Genomic DNA, 17,371 nt, shown 5'->3' with positions numbered 1-17,371 from the left:
TGGACAAAATGCTCTTCATGTTAAATTGTACTTTGGAAGCTCTGTGAGTTAGAAGACAGTGACTTCATACTGCGTCTTACGCAGCTCTGTGTCCAGAAATGGCAATAATTTGTAAAGGTTCTCATGAAGCAGTTGTGTTTGGTTGAAACAGCTTGCTGACCCCTCGGGTGTCCTGATGGTGCCAGCCTAATAATGTGGGCTGTTGGCTTTTTACAGCCTGTGTTTATTACTCAGCAGGCCTTGATACTGTTGATGTTAAACAAAATTAAAAAAAAAATAGTAATAATAATCTCAGCATGGAAGTTGGAAGAGAACTTTGACCATGGTTCAGATAGGTTTATGCATCTTTCCTTGTGAAATAATTCCAAACAGCTGAGTTTGCTTAGAGTATTGAATCATAGTTTTGACAGTTATTTCTTTAAATGAAGGCTACAGTTTTGGCTTTGAATATTAGCACTGGGCTGTTCACAACCTTTTTCAGTCAGTTTGATCATTTCAGTAGCAGAATCATGTTGTATCACTCTTCTTTACATAGCTGATATGCCTGACAGGCAGATTCTAATTTTCCTTGTACATCAAAAGAGCTGTTAATTAAGGATGAGTCATTTTTATTATTATTATTATTATTATTTTAAATTTGAAATTGTGAAGGAATACTTGTCTGGATGTTATTAACCATTGATTCTTTTTTCCTGTAGAGTTTTTCTGCATACAGATTAAAAGGAAATTTAGCGTAACTTTTAGATCCTGCTTTGCACTTCTGTGATGGGTATTAAAAAAGTAATGAAGAAACTATGCAGTGAGGTACTAAGTGAAGCAGTAATTACAGCAGGTTTTCTTCTGGGATTTGTTTTTGAGAGAAGAAAGCAAATTCCTGTACTTGCTGATGGTGACAGTCATTCCTTGAAATTTAGGTCAAAATTTAGCAACATAATGGTTTTGCTTTTATTGTCTTATTTTGCTCATAAAATCAGTAACTTCATTTTGCGGTTCCTTATCCCCCTTATGAGGTGCCTGATCTCTGAAGTGAACCTGTGGTTTAATCTGCAGTTCAGAAATGCCTGTGGAGGCAAAGATTTTTCTATGATTTCTCTCCTGGAGATTTTTGTTGGTAAACTGGGTATTGCCAGCAGCTACAGGAGTATATAGCTGTTGCTTTAGATGCTTTTCTAGTATGAGAGATAGTAGGTTTGCCTTTCAAGGTTTGGCCTTTTGGAGTAATTGAGTAATTCCTTTTTTTTTTTCTTTTTTTTTTTAATAGACATCATGTCAAGCCCAGGGAAGGATAACTTCAGAATGAAAAGCTACAAAAATAATGCACTTAATCCTCAAGAAATGCGCAGACGAAGAGAAGAGGAAGGAATCCAGCTTCGGAAACAGAAAAGGGAAGAACAAGTAAGTATCCTGATGAGCTGTTAACTGTTAAATGCTCATGCAGTTGAATTCAGATATGTGAAAGGACTTGAGCAGATTCCTCCTGTGAAGCAGAAGCCAGAGCACCAAATTAAAAGTGTTTTCTGTGCAATCTTGGGGAGCACAAGGCACCTCTTGGTAGGATTATAAATCAAAAAGGTGGACACAAGCCCTGTAAGTCACTGTGGCATTTTAAGTAGAGACCTGTGTCTTAAATCGAGTCCTTAGTCTCGTTTTCAATATGTGAGCAGAAAACTGAGCTGAAAGACTAACCTTATTTCTGGGAAGAATGGGAAAACCTGCATTCTCTTCTAAAATTTGCGCCAGAAATGCACTATTAGAAGTGAGAGGAATGGACTTCAAATTGCCCAAGAGTTTTTCTATCATAGCGTAATGTAGTGGTCAACAAATAGTGGTCTGTAAACATGAAATTACAGATATTTTAATACGATATTTAAGTTGTCTTTATTGATTTTGATTTTTATTTTTTAGTGTTCAGAGTACTGTATAATTTCATAGTTGGTAGTAATTCCTTTCCCCAAAATATTTAGTAGTTCATTGCCTGGAAAATGAGGAATATAGTTTTTTCTTCTGCTTGCTCTAAAGTGGCTGACTTTTGTCTCCCACCACCTAGTGTGTCCCAGGCACTGATCTACAGTCCCCTCTGAGGTGGGAGTGCTTACCCTTCTCCTGGGAGAGTGGTGCTACTGCATGGAAAAAGAATTTATATTAGTTGGGCCAGAGAGGTAAGAGTAAGAAGCAGTATGCTGCTGGAGCATTTACCTGTGATTGAGTTCTTCTGAATTGCAGTTCCTGCTGAAAGTTCTGTGTATTTTGTAATAAATGCTCCGTAGGTAAATAATTTATTAAAACAAAGAGAAAAACATTGTTTCCCATGCTGAATGTTGCGATAGTTGAGAATACCTTGACCATAATTGTTGGATGGGTGTTTTCATCTCCTTTAGCACTGGTAGGATCAAGTTTGTGCAGGGAAATGAGTCTGGTTTTGCTCCAGATAAATTATAAATTGTAGAGAGAGTGTCTTCCTGGACAAAAATGGTTTACGTTTTTATCATTTACATTTTACAAGATCCTGTATGGCATTGTTGAGTGCTAGGAAGAATGGCTGATTTTCTAAAAGAGGAACATTGATTCTTCTTCCTTTTGTGGGTTTAATTAAAACCTTGTTTGTGTTCAGGACTGTGCAATTGTTAGGGTCCAAGTTTGTGCTCAATCCAGAGTTTGATCAAGCAAAGGAGAGAATGCTTTGTTTTAGGTTCCTATCTGAAATATAACTACATGTAAACATGGTGTTTCTCATTTAGTTTTGGGCACCTGTGACCACAGAAATACTGAAATGTCTGTAGACAACTTTGAGAACAACGCTTACTTCAGGACTTAACAGGAGTTTTCATTATTATGCTTCCCAATGAAATCTGAGACACTCAGTGGTCTGAGATTCTAATATTTGCTTTTAAGTTTACCAACATGATATTCTTAGAATTGTTAAGGATTGTAGTTTTATGAGTAGTAGTGAATTAAAGGTACTAACTGTAGGTTTGGTCTGTGGGAGTAAACAGGCTAACGTGATTGTTATGTTTGCATGCTAGAAAATGAGGAGGTACTCATTAAGCATAGCTTATTAAATACTGCAGCACAGGTATGTATTTTAAACACACGTGGTGTTTGAAGCCAGTAGCAAATGTTTTTTGGATATAGAGAACATTTAAGGTTACATAATTTGAAAGCTTGCCTTCAATCTACGTCATTTGTTTCCAACTACAGTTTTAGTTTGCTAAATAAACTTGTATACTAAGTGTAGCTACTGTTCAATTGGCATGCAAGGAGATTTTATGCTTTCTTTTAAAGTGTGGAGTACAGTGTGCTGACACACAGACTTTGCCTTTGTGTTGATGTTTTTTGCCTCAAAATTAAGAAAGAATACTATTTCCCTCTTAAAAAGAAATGCTAAACTATGAAGTATGAAACAATGAAAATAAAAAGATTTGTATCATCATCGCCATTGTCTGAAAGATTTATAAATCTTTTCTTTGCTCAAAACCTTCAGTTTTGTTAATTTTGGCCTCAAGTATTGCAGCACTATTTATCAAGATGCTGAAGATAGCAGTGTTTTTTTCTGTTACGTTCTTAAAACTTTAAAGTAGAATTCCATTTGTGTGAATGAACTGGAAGGTGAGTTGAAGCGTTTTGATTCGTACAGGTGAAAGCCAGTGTCCTCAAGTAATAATCAGTATCCACTGTGTGATAAACTCCCCCCACATTTCTTCTTTGTTTAGCTCTTTAAACGCCGAAATGTTTCTCTCCCGGGAAATGAAGAATCTATGGTGGAAAGTCCAATTCAGGATCCTGACGTCAGCTCTACTGTACCTATTCCAGAGGTAATAACTCTAGAATGTTTAGAACTTTATGTGTTTATACTAGTCCTACAAAATACCTGTTTCGTTTTTAGGAAGAAGTTATTACAGTTGATATGGTGCAGATGATTTTCTCAGATGATCCTGATCAGCAACTCACAGCAACTCAGAAATTCAGGAAATTGTTATCTAAAGGTATGTAAGTGTTGCTTTTTCTTCTTCCTCTTATTTTGTTATTACAAATTTTAGTCAAACAGAGTCAGTTAACATTAAATTTTGCTTTTTTAAAGTAGAGCTTGCAGAAGCTTCTCAGTTTGTGTGTAACAAAAACAGTACCAAATCTATTCTAACCTAACGACTAAATGCAAAAAGCTTTATTATTCTGTTGTTAAGTCTTCTGGACAAAATCACAGAAAAGGATATTTTGATTGAAGCAGCCAAGGCAGTAACTAACAACAGCACGCTACCATTACTTGAGCTACTTGTTTCGGTAATTGATTTTCTAATTCTGTGTTTGAGGGGATAAAAACTATGACTTGCCAAAGAATGGCTGCAATTTTGTGTTGTTGTCGTTCGTGTTCTTGTTGGGATTGTAAAAATGTAGTCTTAAATTCATGCTGGTATTTGTAAAGTACTGTACAGGCATATGCTTGATTATTTAAAGTTTAACAGCAGTTTTTCTATTGATTGAGGGAAGAGTGTTGTGCTAATCTCCCAATAGGCGACAGTATGTGTTATTGTACAGAATAAAGCAATTGCTAAGTTATAGCGTGTTAAGAGATTATCCAGCAATCTTCAGAAGGAAAAAAAGCTTAACTCCTTCCTTCAGACCTATTAAAATGTCTGAAAATTTATGTTAAGTTTTCTGAGAATCATTCATGTTTTGTGTTGTACTGAAAAAGTAACTGCAGTGGTCTTTTCTCGTTAGTCTTATGCATATGTGGTTTTGTATTTTTATCCCCCAGAGCCTAATCCACCCATAGATGAAGTCATCCAAAAACCTGGAGTAGTACAGAGATTTGTGAAGTTTCTAGAGAGGAATGAGAATTACACACTGCAAGTGAGTTTGGCTGCTGCTTGGTTAAGGTTTGGAATGGGGTCAGAAATCCTGAGAACAGCTTTGGAAAACATGTTAATTAAAAAAAAAAATTAAAAATAAGAAAATGTAATTATATCTATCAAAGCTGTAAGTTTTAGATATCCTAAGTTTTAACAATTGCCACTGGAATTGTAGCTCAACTCTTGTGAATTTCACAGTAGTCTTTAGGGTAATGTATTTAGCTGGTCATGTATTTGGATGCAGAAAGAGGTCTTTGTTCAAGAGAATTTCCAGAATGGTGTATTGAAAGTATCAGTGTAGATGTGTGAGCAGAATCTGGGTGGGTTTTTTTATTTTTCAGTTTTGTTTTGTTTTTTTTTTCCTTGGAAGTAGTGTTACTGTTCTACAGTTGAAATCTTACAAAAGAAATAAAATACATGCAAACTTGAAAGCTAAAACTCTTGGAAAGAAATCTTGGAAAAATAAGTGACAAACAGTAAGAGTAACTGGTAAACTTGTGCACATTTGTGTTGAAATGACTGAGCATAGCATAAAAAGATTACCCCAGTTGGTAGAGATAATGCACAGAAATTACAGTAACATGTTTCAGTGGAAAGGAAAAAAAGTTGGAAAAGTAACCTCTGGAATTCTTGTGTCAAACTGCTTACAATAAATTTTTGGGTTTTTTTGTTTGTTTGTTTTCTGCTGAGTTATTTAACATGTTTTTTGTTTGTTTTTTTTTTTCTCCTCAACAGTTTGAAGCAGCTTGGGCTCTAACAAACATAGCATCTGGAACCTTTCTACATACAAAAGTTGTAATTGAAACTGGAGCTGTTCCAATTTTTATAAAATTGCTTAGTTCAGAACATGAAGATGTACAGGAACAGGTAACTGTTTTCTTGCAATGTTTTATAACTTCAAAATTAATTTAGGAATGTCTTTCCTCCCCTCCAGTTTTTTTTCTTTTAGTTCAGATAAAGAAACCTGAGTCCCATTGACCTGTTAGACCACTGATTTGACTCCAGGAAAACAGAAATTTGGATTCAGATTTCCCTTATGATCCCCTAACCCCTTCCAATTTTTCCGAGTCCTTATGAGCCTGTTTTGTTTCTTTTTTTTTAATATTGTTTAATAATCTGAGGAAAGCACCTCATTTCTTTTGTGCTATGTACAAGTGGACAGAATCTAAAACAGGGTAACAGAATATAGTGGAAAACAAAATGTTCTAGATTACAACGCAGCTTTATTTCTTAGGTACTTCTTCTTAAAGTCTTAATCAGTGTCTTCCTGAATTTGTTTTTTGTTAGTTTTTCTGTATTTTCATCTTCACATAATAGGTAATATTACAGACTTTGCATAAGTTCACAGAAAATTCAGAATATAAATCAGTAGTCTTCTGAAGTGTTATATTAAGAATTATGCTGTGACTTTTTGGATTCCCTTGTGTTTGCTGTAAAAATATGTAGACTATTTGTACAGATATGTAGATATCTGATTTGCAGACATGTATAAGTTCACTTGGATGCTTTCATTTTTAAGGCAGTGTGGGCTCTTGGTAACATTGCTGGTGATAACGCAGAATGCAGAGACTTCGTCTTAAACTGTGGAATATTACCACCCCTCTTGGAGTAAGTATTACAAATTGTTACCAACATCAGGTGGGAAAGATGATGTAAGTGATACATTTGTGTGATTCTAACTGGTTGGCTTCCCTGCTTTTTTGTCTGATAGCTCCAAACTTCAGTCTGTGTTTGGTTGCTGAGATGTGCCAGCAGACTGCTTGTTACACGAGCAGTGTTCCACTGGCAGATTTCTCTTCATTATGAGTATAATTCCACTGCTTACTGTACTTCTACAGTGGGCTATAAAGTAGCTTGGTCACAGGGGAAAAAGCTACCCAACACAACTAGCATTCAAGTTATTTGAACTTAAAATGCCAAGTTGACTTAAAACATTTTTAAAACAGCTTAAAGTAACATAATGTGATTGCTTTCCTTGAGGATTTAAAGGCTGAAGGGTTTGATAAGTTTTGATATGTATCTGAAAGTGAACCTGATTTTTCAGCTATTGAATTTTTCCAGGTCTATTCTGTTAAAAACAGTAAAACAAATGAAAAAAAAAATCTTCAAGTTCTAGTATTTTATGCAGCCTTTATTAAAATATTAATTGGGTCTTACGAATTAAAACATCAGTGTTAGCTCTAGGGTAGGTTGCATTTTCTAACCACTTTGAAAAGGATTAGTCAGGTGATTTTTTTTATTTTCATATGAGCAGTGGCTTACTTTATACGCGTGTGTATTTGTTTTAGGAATGTGATGTTTATGCACATAACAGTCCCTTCTAAGAAAATTCAGTGTCATTTAAACTATAAAGAGAAATAATGTAGAACTGGTGCCCAATAAGAAGATTGTTTTTTGTTTTGTGATACAAGGCATTGATGACAGTAGATGAGAAAAAACCTTTGCAACGATTTTTTATTTTTATTTTTTATCTCTTTGACAGACTGTTAACAAATTCAAATCGTCTTACCACAACTAGAAATGCAGTCTGGGCACTCTCAAATCTCTGTAGAGGCAAGAATCCACCTCCAGACTTCAGTAAGGTATAATGAAGTACTCATTTCAAGAAACTGGAAAGCTAAAGGAAGCCTCTGTTTGTAATATAATGCAGTCTTTCTATCTGGAGATAGACAAGACTGTGTGATCACATTAAAAACATAAAATTGAGTCTATTTGTTGTATCTGCTCAACATTTTCTACTTTGATCTGTTAGCAATTAAATGAAATAATTAAATGACTGAGAAGTTTGAGAAGTTATTTAGTCAGATGCAGGTAGTCATTCACTGAAGCAGTGGCAAGCAAGGAGTACTTTTTTGGTGGCACCAAATCCTTTTGGTCTGTGTTTTCTGTAGGTATGTGTTAGAGGATGTGAGTTATGATTGAAGCTTTTCTTTTTTACTTTCCTTTTTTTATGCTGTGATTACTTAATAAGATATTGCAGGAATAAAATTTTCCTTGCTGTTTATAGAGCAAAAAATTCAATTAATTCAGACTACTGTGACAGAGGTGATTTGCCCTCTCTCATTCGCTTTATCTCCACTTTTTGAGACAGTAAGACTGTCTCTAGTTAGGAGTATTAGCTTTTTATTTTCAGTATGAAATTTAATTTCTTGTAATGGTAGTGGCAGTAGAAAATGGAATATCATGTTGAGTATTCTGGCTGATGTTAAAATGATTGCTGAATGTTATTTGGAGTCAATTTGTGTGTCTTAAAACTTCACTCACAGAATACGGAGTTGCTACTTGTTAATTTCTCTGCAGGAATTACTACAAAAGGAGATTTCTGATGCTAGTTAATCAATCACCTCACAATTGCTGTAGCTAAATTATGTCTTCCAGTAGTGTTTCATTCTGGCAGCAAAAAAAAAAAAAAAAAAAAAAAGAAGATTCCTTGCTGCTTAAGCTACTTTAACTTTAGTGGAGGAGGATATCCTGTATGCAGCTGCTAATAAGAATAACTCCTTTCCTTCTTGTCCTTAGCGATAGTACTAGCAGGACACAGTTAGGAACTCTTTGAAAGGGTTGATAACTGCAGGACAAGGGGAAATGGTTTTAAGTTGGAGGGTATTAGGGTCAGAGCTTTTAGCTGAAATGAGGTTAGCCATAGCTTGTTTGAATCAGTGAATGTTGATTTTACTCTTAGATTCTTTGTCTTAAAGTGACTGCAAATTGATTATTACTAATAATGAATCGTGCTTCTGTACGATTGTTCTTTTGAGTGATTCAGGAAAGCATCAGTAATTCTTGATTATCTCTAGAAGCAGATAGTTGTTAAAGCTGAGCAACCATACACCTAATGTAGTATCTGCAAGTAAGTAGGCTGTTAATTGAAATTTAGCTAATTTGCTGATTTGAATTGGATGTCTAGTTTAATCAGAAAATGTTTCACCTAGGTCCTGTTTCACTGATGAACTCATGGTTTGGCAGTAAATAGTGTTGCATTTATATGCCTTTGCAGAATGTTTTCTGAAGTACACAAAACACTTAATTTTGCAACATTTTTCTTTAACCCAGGTTGCTCCTTGCTTAAATGTTTTATCAAGACTGTTGTTTAGCAGTGATCCGGATGTATTAGCAGATGCTTGCTGGGCCCTCTCTTACCTTTCAGATGGACCCAATGATAAAATCCAAGCTGTTATTGATTCTGGAGTGTGCCGAAGATTGGTAGAGTTGCTTATGTAAGTTCTCTCTTTACCAGTAACTGCCTTGTGATATAGTTAATGAATACAAACAGAGTTGTGTTTTTTCACCTGAAATCTGAATTTATTTTTATGAAACAATGAGCATATCAGTCTGATAGCTTTTCAGCTATCTCCTAGCTTGCTTGGCTCCTGGGATTTTTTCAACGGTTGACAGTGAAAAATGCTTTCTCTAAAATACTCCTTGATGTTAAATAATAAGAAGAAGTAGGATTTCATTTGCATGGAAGAATAGAAAGGTGTTGACTGAAGATGAAGTTTTAATTGTGAATCAATCTCTCAGCTTAAAAATTTTAATTTTCATGTTGCATTTTTTCTTGTTGAAAACTGATATATTTTTTTTGAACTCACAAAGTCTGGAGTGAGGCTTGTGCTACTTTTGAACTGTTGCAGAATACTTATTTTATGGTTCGTTATTTTCCTTGAGAAGGAGACTTAAATCCCTGTGTTTGAATGGGGACTGCAGCATAGGTCAGATGGTAGTTCCCAACACTGACAACATAGTACAGGTCCATTTGGTTGCACTTGTGAAACTTGTTTAAATAACAGGAGAACAGGATGAAGTAATGCTGTGTTCTCTATAACTAAAAGTTTACCACCCAAAGCAAATCACTGCTAACTGAAAATTCACAATTATACTGTGCTACTTGTTAACATCAAGCAATATTTGTCTCCAGGCACAATGATTACAAAGTGGTATCCCCTGCATTAAGAGCAGTTGGAAATATTGTTACTGGTGATGATATTCAAACACAGGTAAGACGTTGATTTAAGAAAAAAGAATTGTCTGGAAGGAAAGTAGTTGTAAAAATATCATACTAAATTACAATAGAATGCATGTCTAATACAAGTGTCTGCATATTTATAGGCCACATACATTAAGGTCACAAAAACGCTCCAAGGGTTGGAACACCTCTTATGAGGACAGGCTGAGAGAGCTGGGGCTGTTCAACCTGGAGAAGGTTCCAGAATGACCTGATAATGGCCTTTCTGTGTCTAAAGGAGGGCTATAAGAAGTAAGGGAACAGTTTCTTTAGCAGAGTTTGTTGAGGTAAGACAAGGGGGAATGGTTTCAAACTAAAAGACAGGAGATTTAGATTGGACATAAGAAATTCTTTACAGTAGGGATGGTGAGGCACTGGAAAAAGGTTGGTTAAGAGAGGTGGTGGGAGCCCTGTCTCTAGAGGTGTTCAAGGTCATGCTGATGGAGCTCTGAGCACCCTGGTGGAGCTTTAGATGTCCTTGTTCCTGGCAGAGGAGTTGGGCTAATGGCTTTTAAGGGTCCCTTCCAACTCAAAAGGTTCTGTGATATGAAATTGAAGGAAGCTCTACAAATCTGTACTGCTCATTTGACATTTAGTTTAGTCTGGTATTTTAATCATAAAATTCCTGCACTTCATTACAGCACTGTTTGCTGTAATAGATTCACTGTTCAGATTGTTTCGTTCTTGTATGGTATTTCAAATGCTGCTTTCCATTAATAGTGGAATTATTTATTTTCCTAATTGGGGGATTCATTTGTGTTACAATTCCCTTTTTCAAGCCTTCAAAGGTAAAGTTGACATTGTTTTAAGCAGTGCATACACTTGTTTCGTTCAGAAACTTGTGTATGATAGTCTGACTGATAAAAGTTTGTTACAGAAATACATTTTGTTTAAATTTTGAAAAGTAGAATTGAATTTGAAGTAATGCAAGAAAGTTACCGAGGTCCTTTGAAGGAAATTGTGCCTGAAAGGCCTACAGTACTAGCATAAAAGGAAAATAGTGAAATCAGGTAATTGCCTAATTTATTGTGAGCTCTATTGGAGCAGATTTCATTAAGGAATTAGAAAATATATATCCCTTTAAAAAGAATGAACTAATTAGGTTTACACTTCTCAGGCATGTAAAAATACATGCTCTGGCACTAAGCAGCCTTATGCACTCTTGGTGTCTTTAGTTTTCTGATGTGAACTTAGTTGAGGGCAGTTTCTTTCAAATTGTATGGACAACTGGATTTGTATTCAGACGGTACAGTATTGAGCAAATGCTGGATGTTATTTCTGATACTTCTTGTCACGTAAATGTGTTGCAAAGTACACCTCTTTTGAATTTGCCTGTAATGTGATTCATCTGTGCGTATACATACACAAATCAATCTTCAATTCTCCCATTATTTTAGGTGATTCTAAATTGCTCTGCATTGCCCTGTCTCTTGCATTTGCTTAGTAGTCCCAAGGAATCTATTCGAAAAGAAGCGTGCTGGACTGTTTCTAATATTACTGCAGGAAACAGAGCTCAAATTCAGGTACAAACTATGTATAGCAATTTGGGTGGGTTTGTTTTTACTATTTTACTTGATTTTCATTCACAAAGGGAAATAAGATGCTACATTGATTGCATTACTTGGTGTAGTCCTAACAGTCTATAATTTTGTGTAAGTTTTGAATGTCTTGAATAAAATTGCCAAAGTGAAGTTCTGTTGAGATCAAGTGAGGCTTGATTTCTAGTTCAAAATTTCAAATTTTGTGCTTATATCACATGATTTTTCAGTAGATCTATCTGGTAAGGCGTATCCTGATCACCAGAGAGAAATCAACTAATTGCAACGTTGGAATAGTTCTGAATTTTGTTTTAGCATTTGTAGTTAGTGGAATGCCTTCTAAGAAAACATTGCTTCCTTTGATATGAACAGGCATTGCTTACCACTGTAGTGAGGTTACTAATCTTTTTGCCCTCTGTATGTTAACCTCTATAAATTATCGTTATCCTCTTCTTGTTTCTTAGGCAGTTATAGATGCAAATATTTTTCCAATATTGATTGAGATTCTTCAGAAAGCTGAATTTCGCACCAGAAAAGAAGCAGCATGGGCCATAACTAATGCAACATCAGGAGGAACCCCTGAACAGATTAGGTAAGCTGTGGTATTGTTTTCTCTGCCTGGATACCTTTTCTGAGGCATGTTCTTCCTCAAATTGAATCCTGACAAACATGGCAACAAAAAACTAAACATGACTATAATTTTTTTAAGCTCTGTCTGTGCTGACTTAAACATACAGAAGCTCAGAAAAAAAATAGGAAAATTTATGCAGTAGAATTAATAAACTAACTCAATTAATTTGGTTTTGGGGTGTTAGACGTAAACCTTTCATGGGATTATTTTCCAGAGTCAATATTATGCTGTCAGGCACTATTTAAACATTCAGCAAACAGTGTGAGAGTTTTGAAAATGGAGAACTTTAGGACAGTTGTTTAGAAGCTTGTGCAATATGATTGCATCTCTCTGTAGGAGGACTTAGGAGTTTCAGTGGTTTCTTCATGTACATAAATTCACTAACAGTGTTACTTTGTGCCGATAGCTAACTTTTTCCAAAATGGGATTTGATTAAAAATCTACTTGGCAGCTATCAAAATACTACAGACAGTGGACCTGTTGAATAACTAGAATAAAACACATTTTGAGAAACTAGAGAGCCATTAGCAAACTGATCCATTTCAATCAATAGCTGATAAATGGATTTAAAAATGATTGTGTAAAGTATTAAAAATTTAAAAACCTGAGTGCACAAAATTATGTAGCAACTCCACCAGCGTGTTTGGGAGATTTGTTGCAATAACTGCATGTTTGTTTATTAAAAAAAAATAAAATCTCATTCTGATTTTCTTACTGTACTGCCACTACTTGTTTTCAGTGGTAAGGAAAGTTTTTTGGTACTTGGTAGTTTGGGTTTGGTTTTGTTATTTTAATAGCTTGCACAATGTGTTATCTTAAATTTAATAGCAGTCTTCAAATACCAAACATATGTCATGTATGTAATAGCACAAAGGTTGCTTCTTACCATAAAGTACAGAGTTGCTAAATTTCATGACAGCTGTCACTATCAAGAAATTTTAGCACTTCTAAGATCCCCAAGATACTACTGTCCAGCTGCAGGATAATTTAAAACAACTGATAAATATTTAAACAATCCTTTGATTCAGACAAACATTAGTGTCCTTGTTTTCCATGCAGACTGGAAACAAGGACATAAGTAACGTCTTCCAGAAGTTAGGATTTTGTGCAAAATTAGAAGAAGGTTGCTCAGAATCACAGTATTTTGTTGTATTTACTGTTATGTCCTTTCCAGTGGATAATTGGACTGGTATCTTGATGGGCTAACAATATGAACTGTGTTAGTTCAGAGCCATGTCCCCTCTTCTTACTTTGTGTGATTATTATTTTTTTTTTTTTTTTGGCTGCAAAGTTTCTAATGCCAGAGAAAAGAACTTACTGCCAATACTGTCATTTTCTTGTGTACTCATTCAAATCCATCTGAGGATCATAAGTGGAAAGAAGTTGAATAGACTACAAATGTGGAAGTCCTGTAAGGAATGTACATTACATTTTCTCATTAGGATAAATTAGAATATATATTGTATTTCAGACTGAGGTTATCTTTGTGTTTCATGCTTTAGATTATTTGTTGCAGTTGTTTCAACCATTTATTTTATAACAAAATCATGGCTAATGTGTAACGACGTCATATAAGAGTAAATGTGCTGGTTTATCAGACCTTCTTTTCCACCCCAACCTCTTCTGTTTTTTCTGCTGTCCTAAAGGTATTTGGTAGCACTAGGTTGTACCAAGCCTCTTTGTGACCTCCTGACTGTGATGGATTCAAAAATAGTACAGGTGGCTTTGAATGGACTTGAAAATATTCTGCGTCTTGGAGAACAAGAGTCTAAGCAAAATGGAATGGGCATTAATCCTTATTGTGCCCTTATAGAGGAAGCATATGGTAAGAATTTACTTACTGCAAGGCTACATACCTAAACTTACCTGTTCCAGGGAAATGTAAAAAATGTAGTGAACTATTTTGGTGAGTATAATAATTTTTACTTCAAACATAAGTAGACTTTAAATCATCGCAGATTAAGTATTGGCATAAATTTATCACCTAAACCTGCAGCATAGTTTTATTACTTTAATATATAATTCTGTCCTGTTCAGTTTCATTACTGTATAGGGGTGAATGAGTTAGTTTTGCTTATTCCTGAAGTCAGTCACTTTTTAATATAGTAAATATCAGTAATTGCAAGAATTCATAATAAGTTTATGAGTATACGTGGAAGTATTTTGTTCTGTTTCTTTTAAGATTTGTGGAATTAAACTGTATTTCAAAAGCAGTTTAAACTATCAAAATTAAAATTACATTTGTTGAATTTCATGGCTAGGTACTTCTGACTTACAATTTAAACATCAATTTTGTTATCATAATGAGTTCGGCATTATTTATGGAGGCTTATCTTTTTGTAATTTCTGACAGCATAAAAATGGCAGATGTTTGTGTTTCAACAACTGGTCGTAACAGTTCTGGATGACTGTATTATATCTGACCGGATAGTACTAACTTTTCTTCCAAGTAGGCACTAAATCTGAATTCTCTGTTTAGGAGCTGCATTTCTAAAATCTGCAACCTGCAGGACCTTCTTTGTAGCCTAACATATAAGAGGAATAAAAGTATTTATTTGGCTTAATGAAATTTATTCTGGTCCAAATCTTGTCCAAATCTGTTCTAAATTTCACTTACACATAGAGAACCTAGACAATAAATTTGCTAGTTGAGTAGGCTGTTGGAGCTGAGTAGGGGAATTAGCTGATGGCATCACACTTATTTCTCCAGCCTCTATCATAACCAGAAGAATTTCTTTTTAGCCCTTCCAAATTTGATGTAAATTGAAACTGAAACATCTTAAAACAGCTAAAAATGACTTCTGAGTCTTCATCTACCTGATCTCCAGGTACTCTGACAGCAGGTTATTTCCTCCAGCTTGCATGTGATAAGCCTTTGGAAACAAAGCATCATCAAATTACAGAGGAAATTTGAAAAAAAGTGATACTAAGCTGATAGATGTGATGATAGAATTTAGTGTTTTTGAAGACTGTGAGAGTGAAAGAAAAGGAATGAGGGTATTGGAAATGGATGTGGCAAGCAGTTTTATGCTGTTGTGACTGCATACTTACTTGTTTTCTGTGTATACAAATTCTATGTAGGTACAATAGGCACTTCCTCCCTAGATTAATTTATATTCTTTTAGCATGAAAAATAGTTTGAACTGCTCAGCAGAAGTTGCAGAAAACGAAACATAAAGGTATGTGGGTTAAGAAATTCAGTAATGTATCCATTAGGAGCATTTGGTGTGGAGAAAAAAAAGGCAAAAAGAATAGAAAGGGAGGGGAAAAAAAGAGAAAGAAAAAACACAACCACACGATTGTATGTGAAAATCAGTTATACCAAATAAAAGAAATGCAACCCCAAACCATCTCAGTTAATCTTAGTACCACCAGAAAGTTTTCATCCTTAGAATCAGTTTCTCTTTAAATTCTTCTGAAGAAACTAGACTATGAAAATGTTTTGTTTTGAACTTAGGACTTGATAAAATTGAATTTCTTCAGAGACATGAAAACCAGGAGATCTACCAAAAGGCTTTTGAACTCATAGAGCATTACTTTGGCGTTGAAGAAGAGGATTCCAGTATTGCACCTCAGGTGGATGAAAGTCAGCAGCAGTTTGTTTTCCAACAGCAGGAGGCTCCAATGGAGGGGTTTCAGTTGTGAACTATTCAAGTGAAGACAAGTATAAAATGTATACACTTGTAGAGTTTTTGTTTGTGTTCCTGAAGTCTTTTCTTTATGGCCAAAGGTAGAGGGAAATTTGAGTATGTTTTGCAGAAATAGATGAAGAAGCAGCTCATGCACTTTTGTATTTTGTTAGATACAACTGTTCTTTGTTCTGTACTTGTTTGGTTTTTTTTTTTTGATTCTCATATGTACAGAAAACAACTGTGAGTAATCATGTCTAAAGTAAAACATTACATGTGATTTAACAGGAACTGCTAAGCTAAGACTTAAAAGGATTTTAGGCGGTAGTTCTGAATCTTTCTTGTAGTCTCAAACTCCGTATCAGCAATACAGTTACTGACAGTTGTATTTTTGGCGGTAGGCTTGACTTGCCCAGTCTATCAAATCTACCTCTTGTATTGAAGCATTGAACATTGCTTCAGAACTAAGGCATGAAATAAAGATGAGCTTGTTAGAAGCTGAATTGGAATGTGAAAAATATTTATTTAAATTATGAAACTTCCACACGTTACTTACTTTACCACACGCTGTTGGAATTTATTTATAAAATGTATTTAAAGACATAAATACATATATATAATGATAATTACACAATATATAATACTGAGTACCTGAAAAAGCTTTTACACAATTATGTGGGAAGAGACTGTTTCAGAAGTTTTCAAATTGGAATCAGCAGAGGGCTTGCTGGTCACTTGGTGCTTGCTCTGTAATTAAAGCTGCTAAATGGCATTTAAAGTCAGCCACAAATACAATACTTTGCTGTGGAAGCGGTTGCTGTAGTTACCACAAGAATGCTGCAATCATGGATGACAGAGATGGTCATTTGTACAGTTGGAAATACAAAGCAGATGGTTTACAGCTGTCTCCTGCCAAAATGTAGTAACAGCACTTCAGTTGGGGAAACGTTGCAGTGTTAGTCTTTCTAGTAATAGTAGCTTCTTAAAGGTTGAGAAAGTAGGTGTTACATTTTTGATCAAATATGCTACCACCACTTGAGTTGTTCTGGAAGTTAACTAACTCAGTTCTCTTCTCGTAAGACAATGAAAATACTGCAAGGAGGAATGAGTAGAGAATCACTCCTTTCCAGCTAATTGACAATTTGTTATACTGTAAATACACATTAAGTTTGTGGACACCAAAACTAACTAGAAGTTACTGTATTCTAAATATTTAGGCTCTGCAGTGCACAGTGTTTGCTGTTTAAACACTAACGGAAACAGAATTCTAATATTCACGTTAACAGTTTTGAGTACAGAAGAATGTGTGCTGTGCTTGGACTTGCATATATGCAGTGTTTCTGGAATATCAGTAGATGTTTCATTTGGATAAACTAATACTTTGGATTAACTAAAGTATGATTTCTTTTTTTTTTATCTGTAATTAATGTATTATCTTCAAACTCCTGAGTTAAGTGAGTTGGCATATGACAGCATGTCATACTTCATAAAAAGCTGCAGTTTAAACGTGAAATTACTTATCCCATGGCACTGTGCACAATATTTTAATGCACTGAAAAATACGTATTAAAGGTGATATCATCTACAGTACCATTTTATATCTAGATTTTTTTTTACGTGCAAGTTAGGATTCTAAGATGTTTCGCTTTGATGTTGCAGCAATATATAATTGTATTGTAATTGAATGTGGGACTTGAAGTGGATTTTTTAAGATTAATGATCAG

At 34.9% G+C, this 17,371-nt stretch overlaps 1 protein-coding gene across 2 annotated transcripts; it reads left to right on the top strand.

The window, feature by feature from the left end:
- Positions 1–1,266: 1,266 nt before the first annotated feature.
- KPNA5 (karyopherin subunit alpha 5) lies at positions 1,267–15,663 on the top strand (the record flags this gene model as incomplete). 2 transcript variants are annotated; one of them, XM_079550452.1, is made up of 13 exons in its annotated part: positions 1,267–1,395; positions 3,711–3,797; positions 3,884–3,983; positions 4,754–4,848; positions 5,583–5,714; positions 6,367–6,455; positions 7,330–7,429; positions 8,901–9,064; positions 9,763–9,841; positions 11,247–11,372; positions 11,852–11,979; positions 13,665–13,843; positions 15,476–15,663. In XM_079550452.1, 13 exons carry the CDS (start codon positions 1,267–1,269, stop codon positions 15,661–15,663), a joined length of 1,596 nt encoding a protein of 531 aa, XP_079406578.1. The 2 variants fall into 2 exon arrangements, with proteins under 2 accessions (XP_079406578.1, XP_079406577.1); XM_079550451.1 differs by having other exon boundaries at positions 3,711–3,812.
- Between the last annotated feature and the right edge of the window lie 1,708 nt (positions 15,664–17,371).

Source organism: Tetrao urogallus (assembly GCF_951394365.1).
Source record: "Tetrao urogallus genome assembly, chromosome: 2".
In the NCBI taxonomy this organism is placed as follows: Eukaryota; Metazoa; Chordata; class Aves; order Galliformes; family Phasianidae; genus Tetrao; species Tetrao urogallus.
The sequence above is the reverse complement of the archived record's forward strand: the minus strand, read 5'-3'. Positions and strand labels throughout refer to the sequence as shown.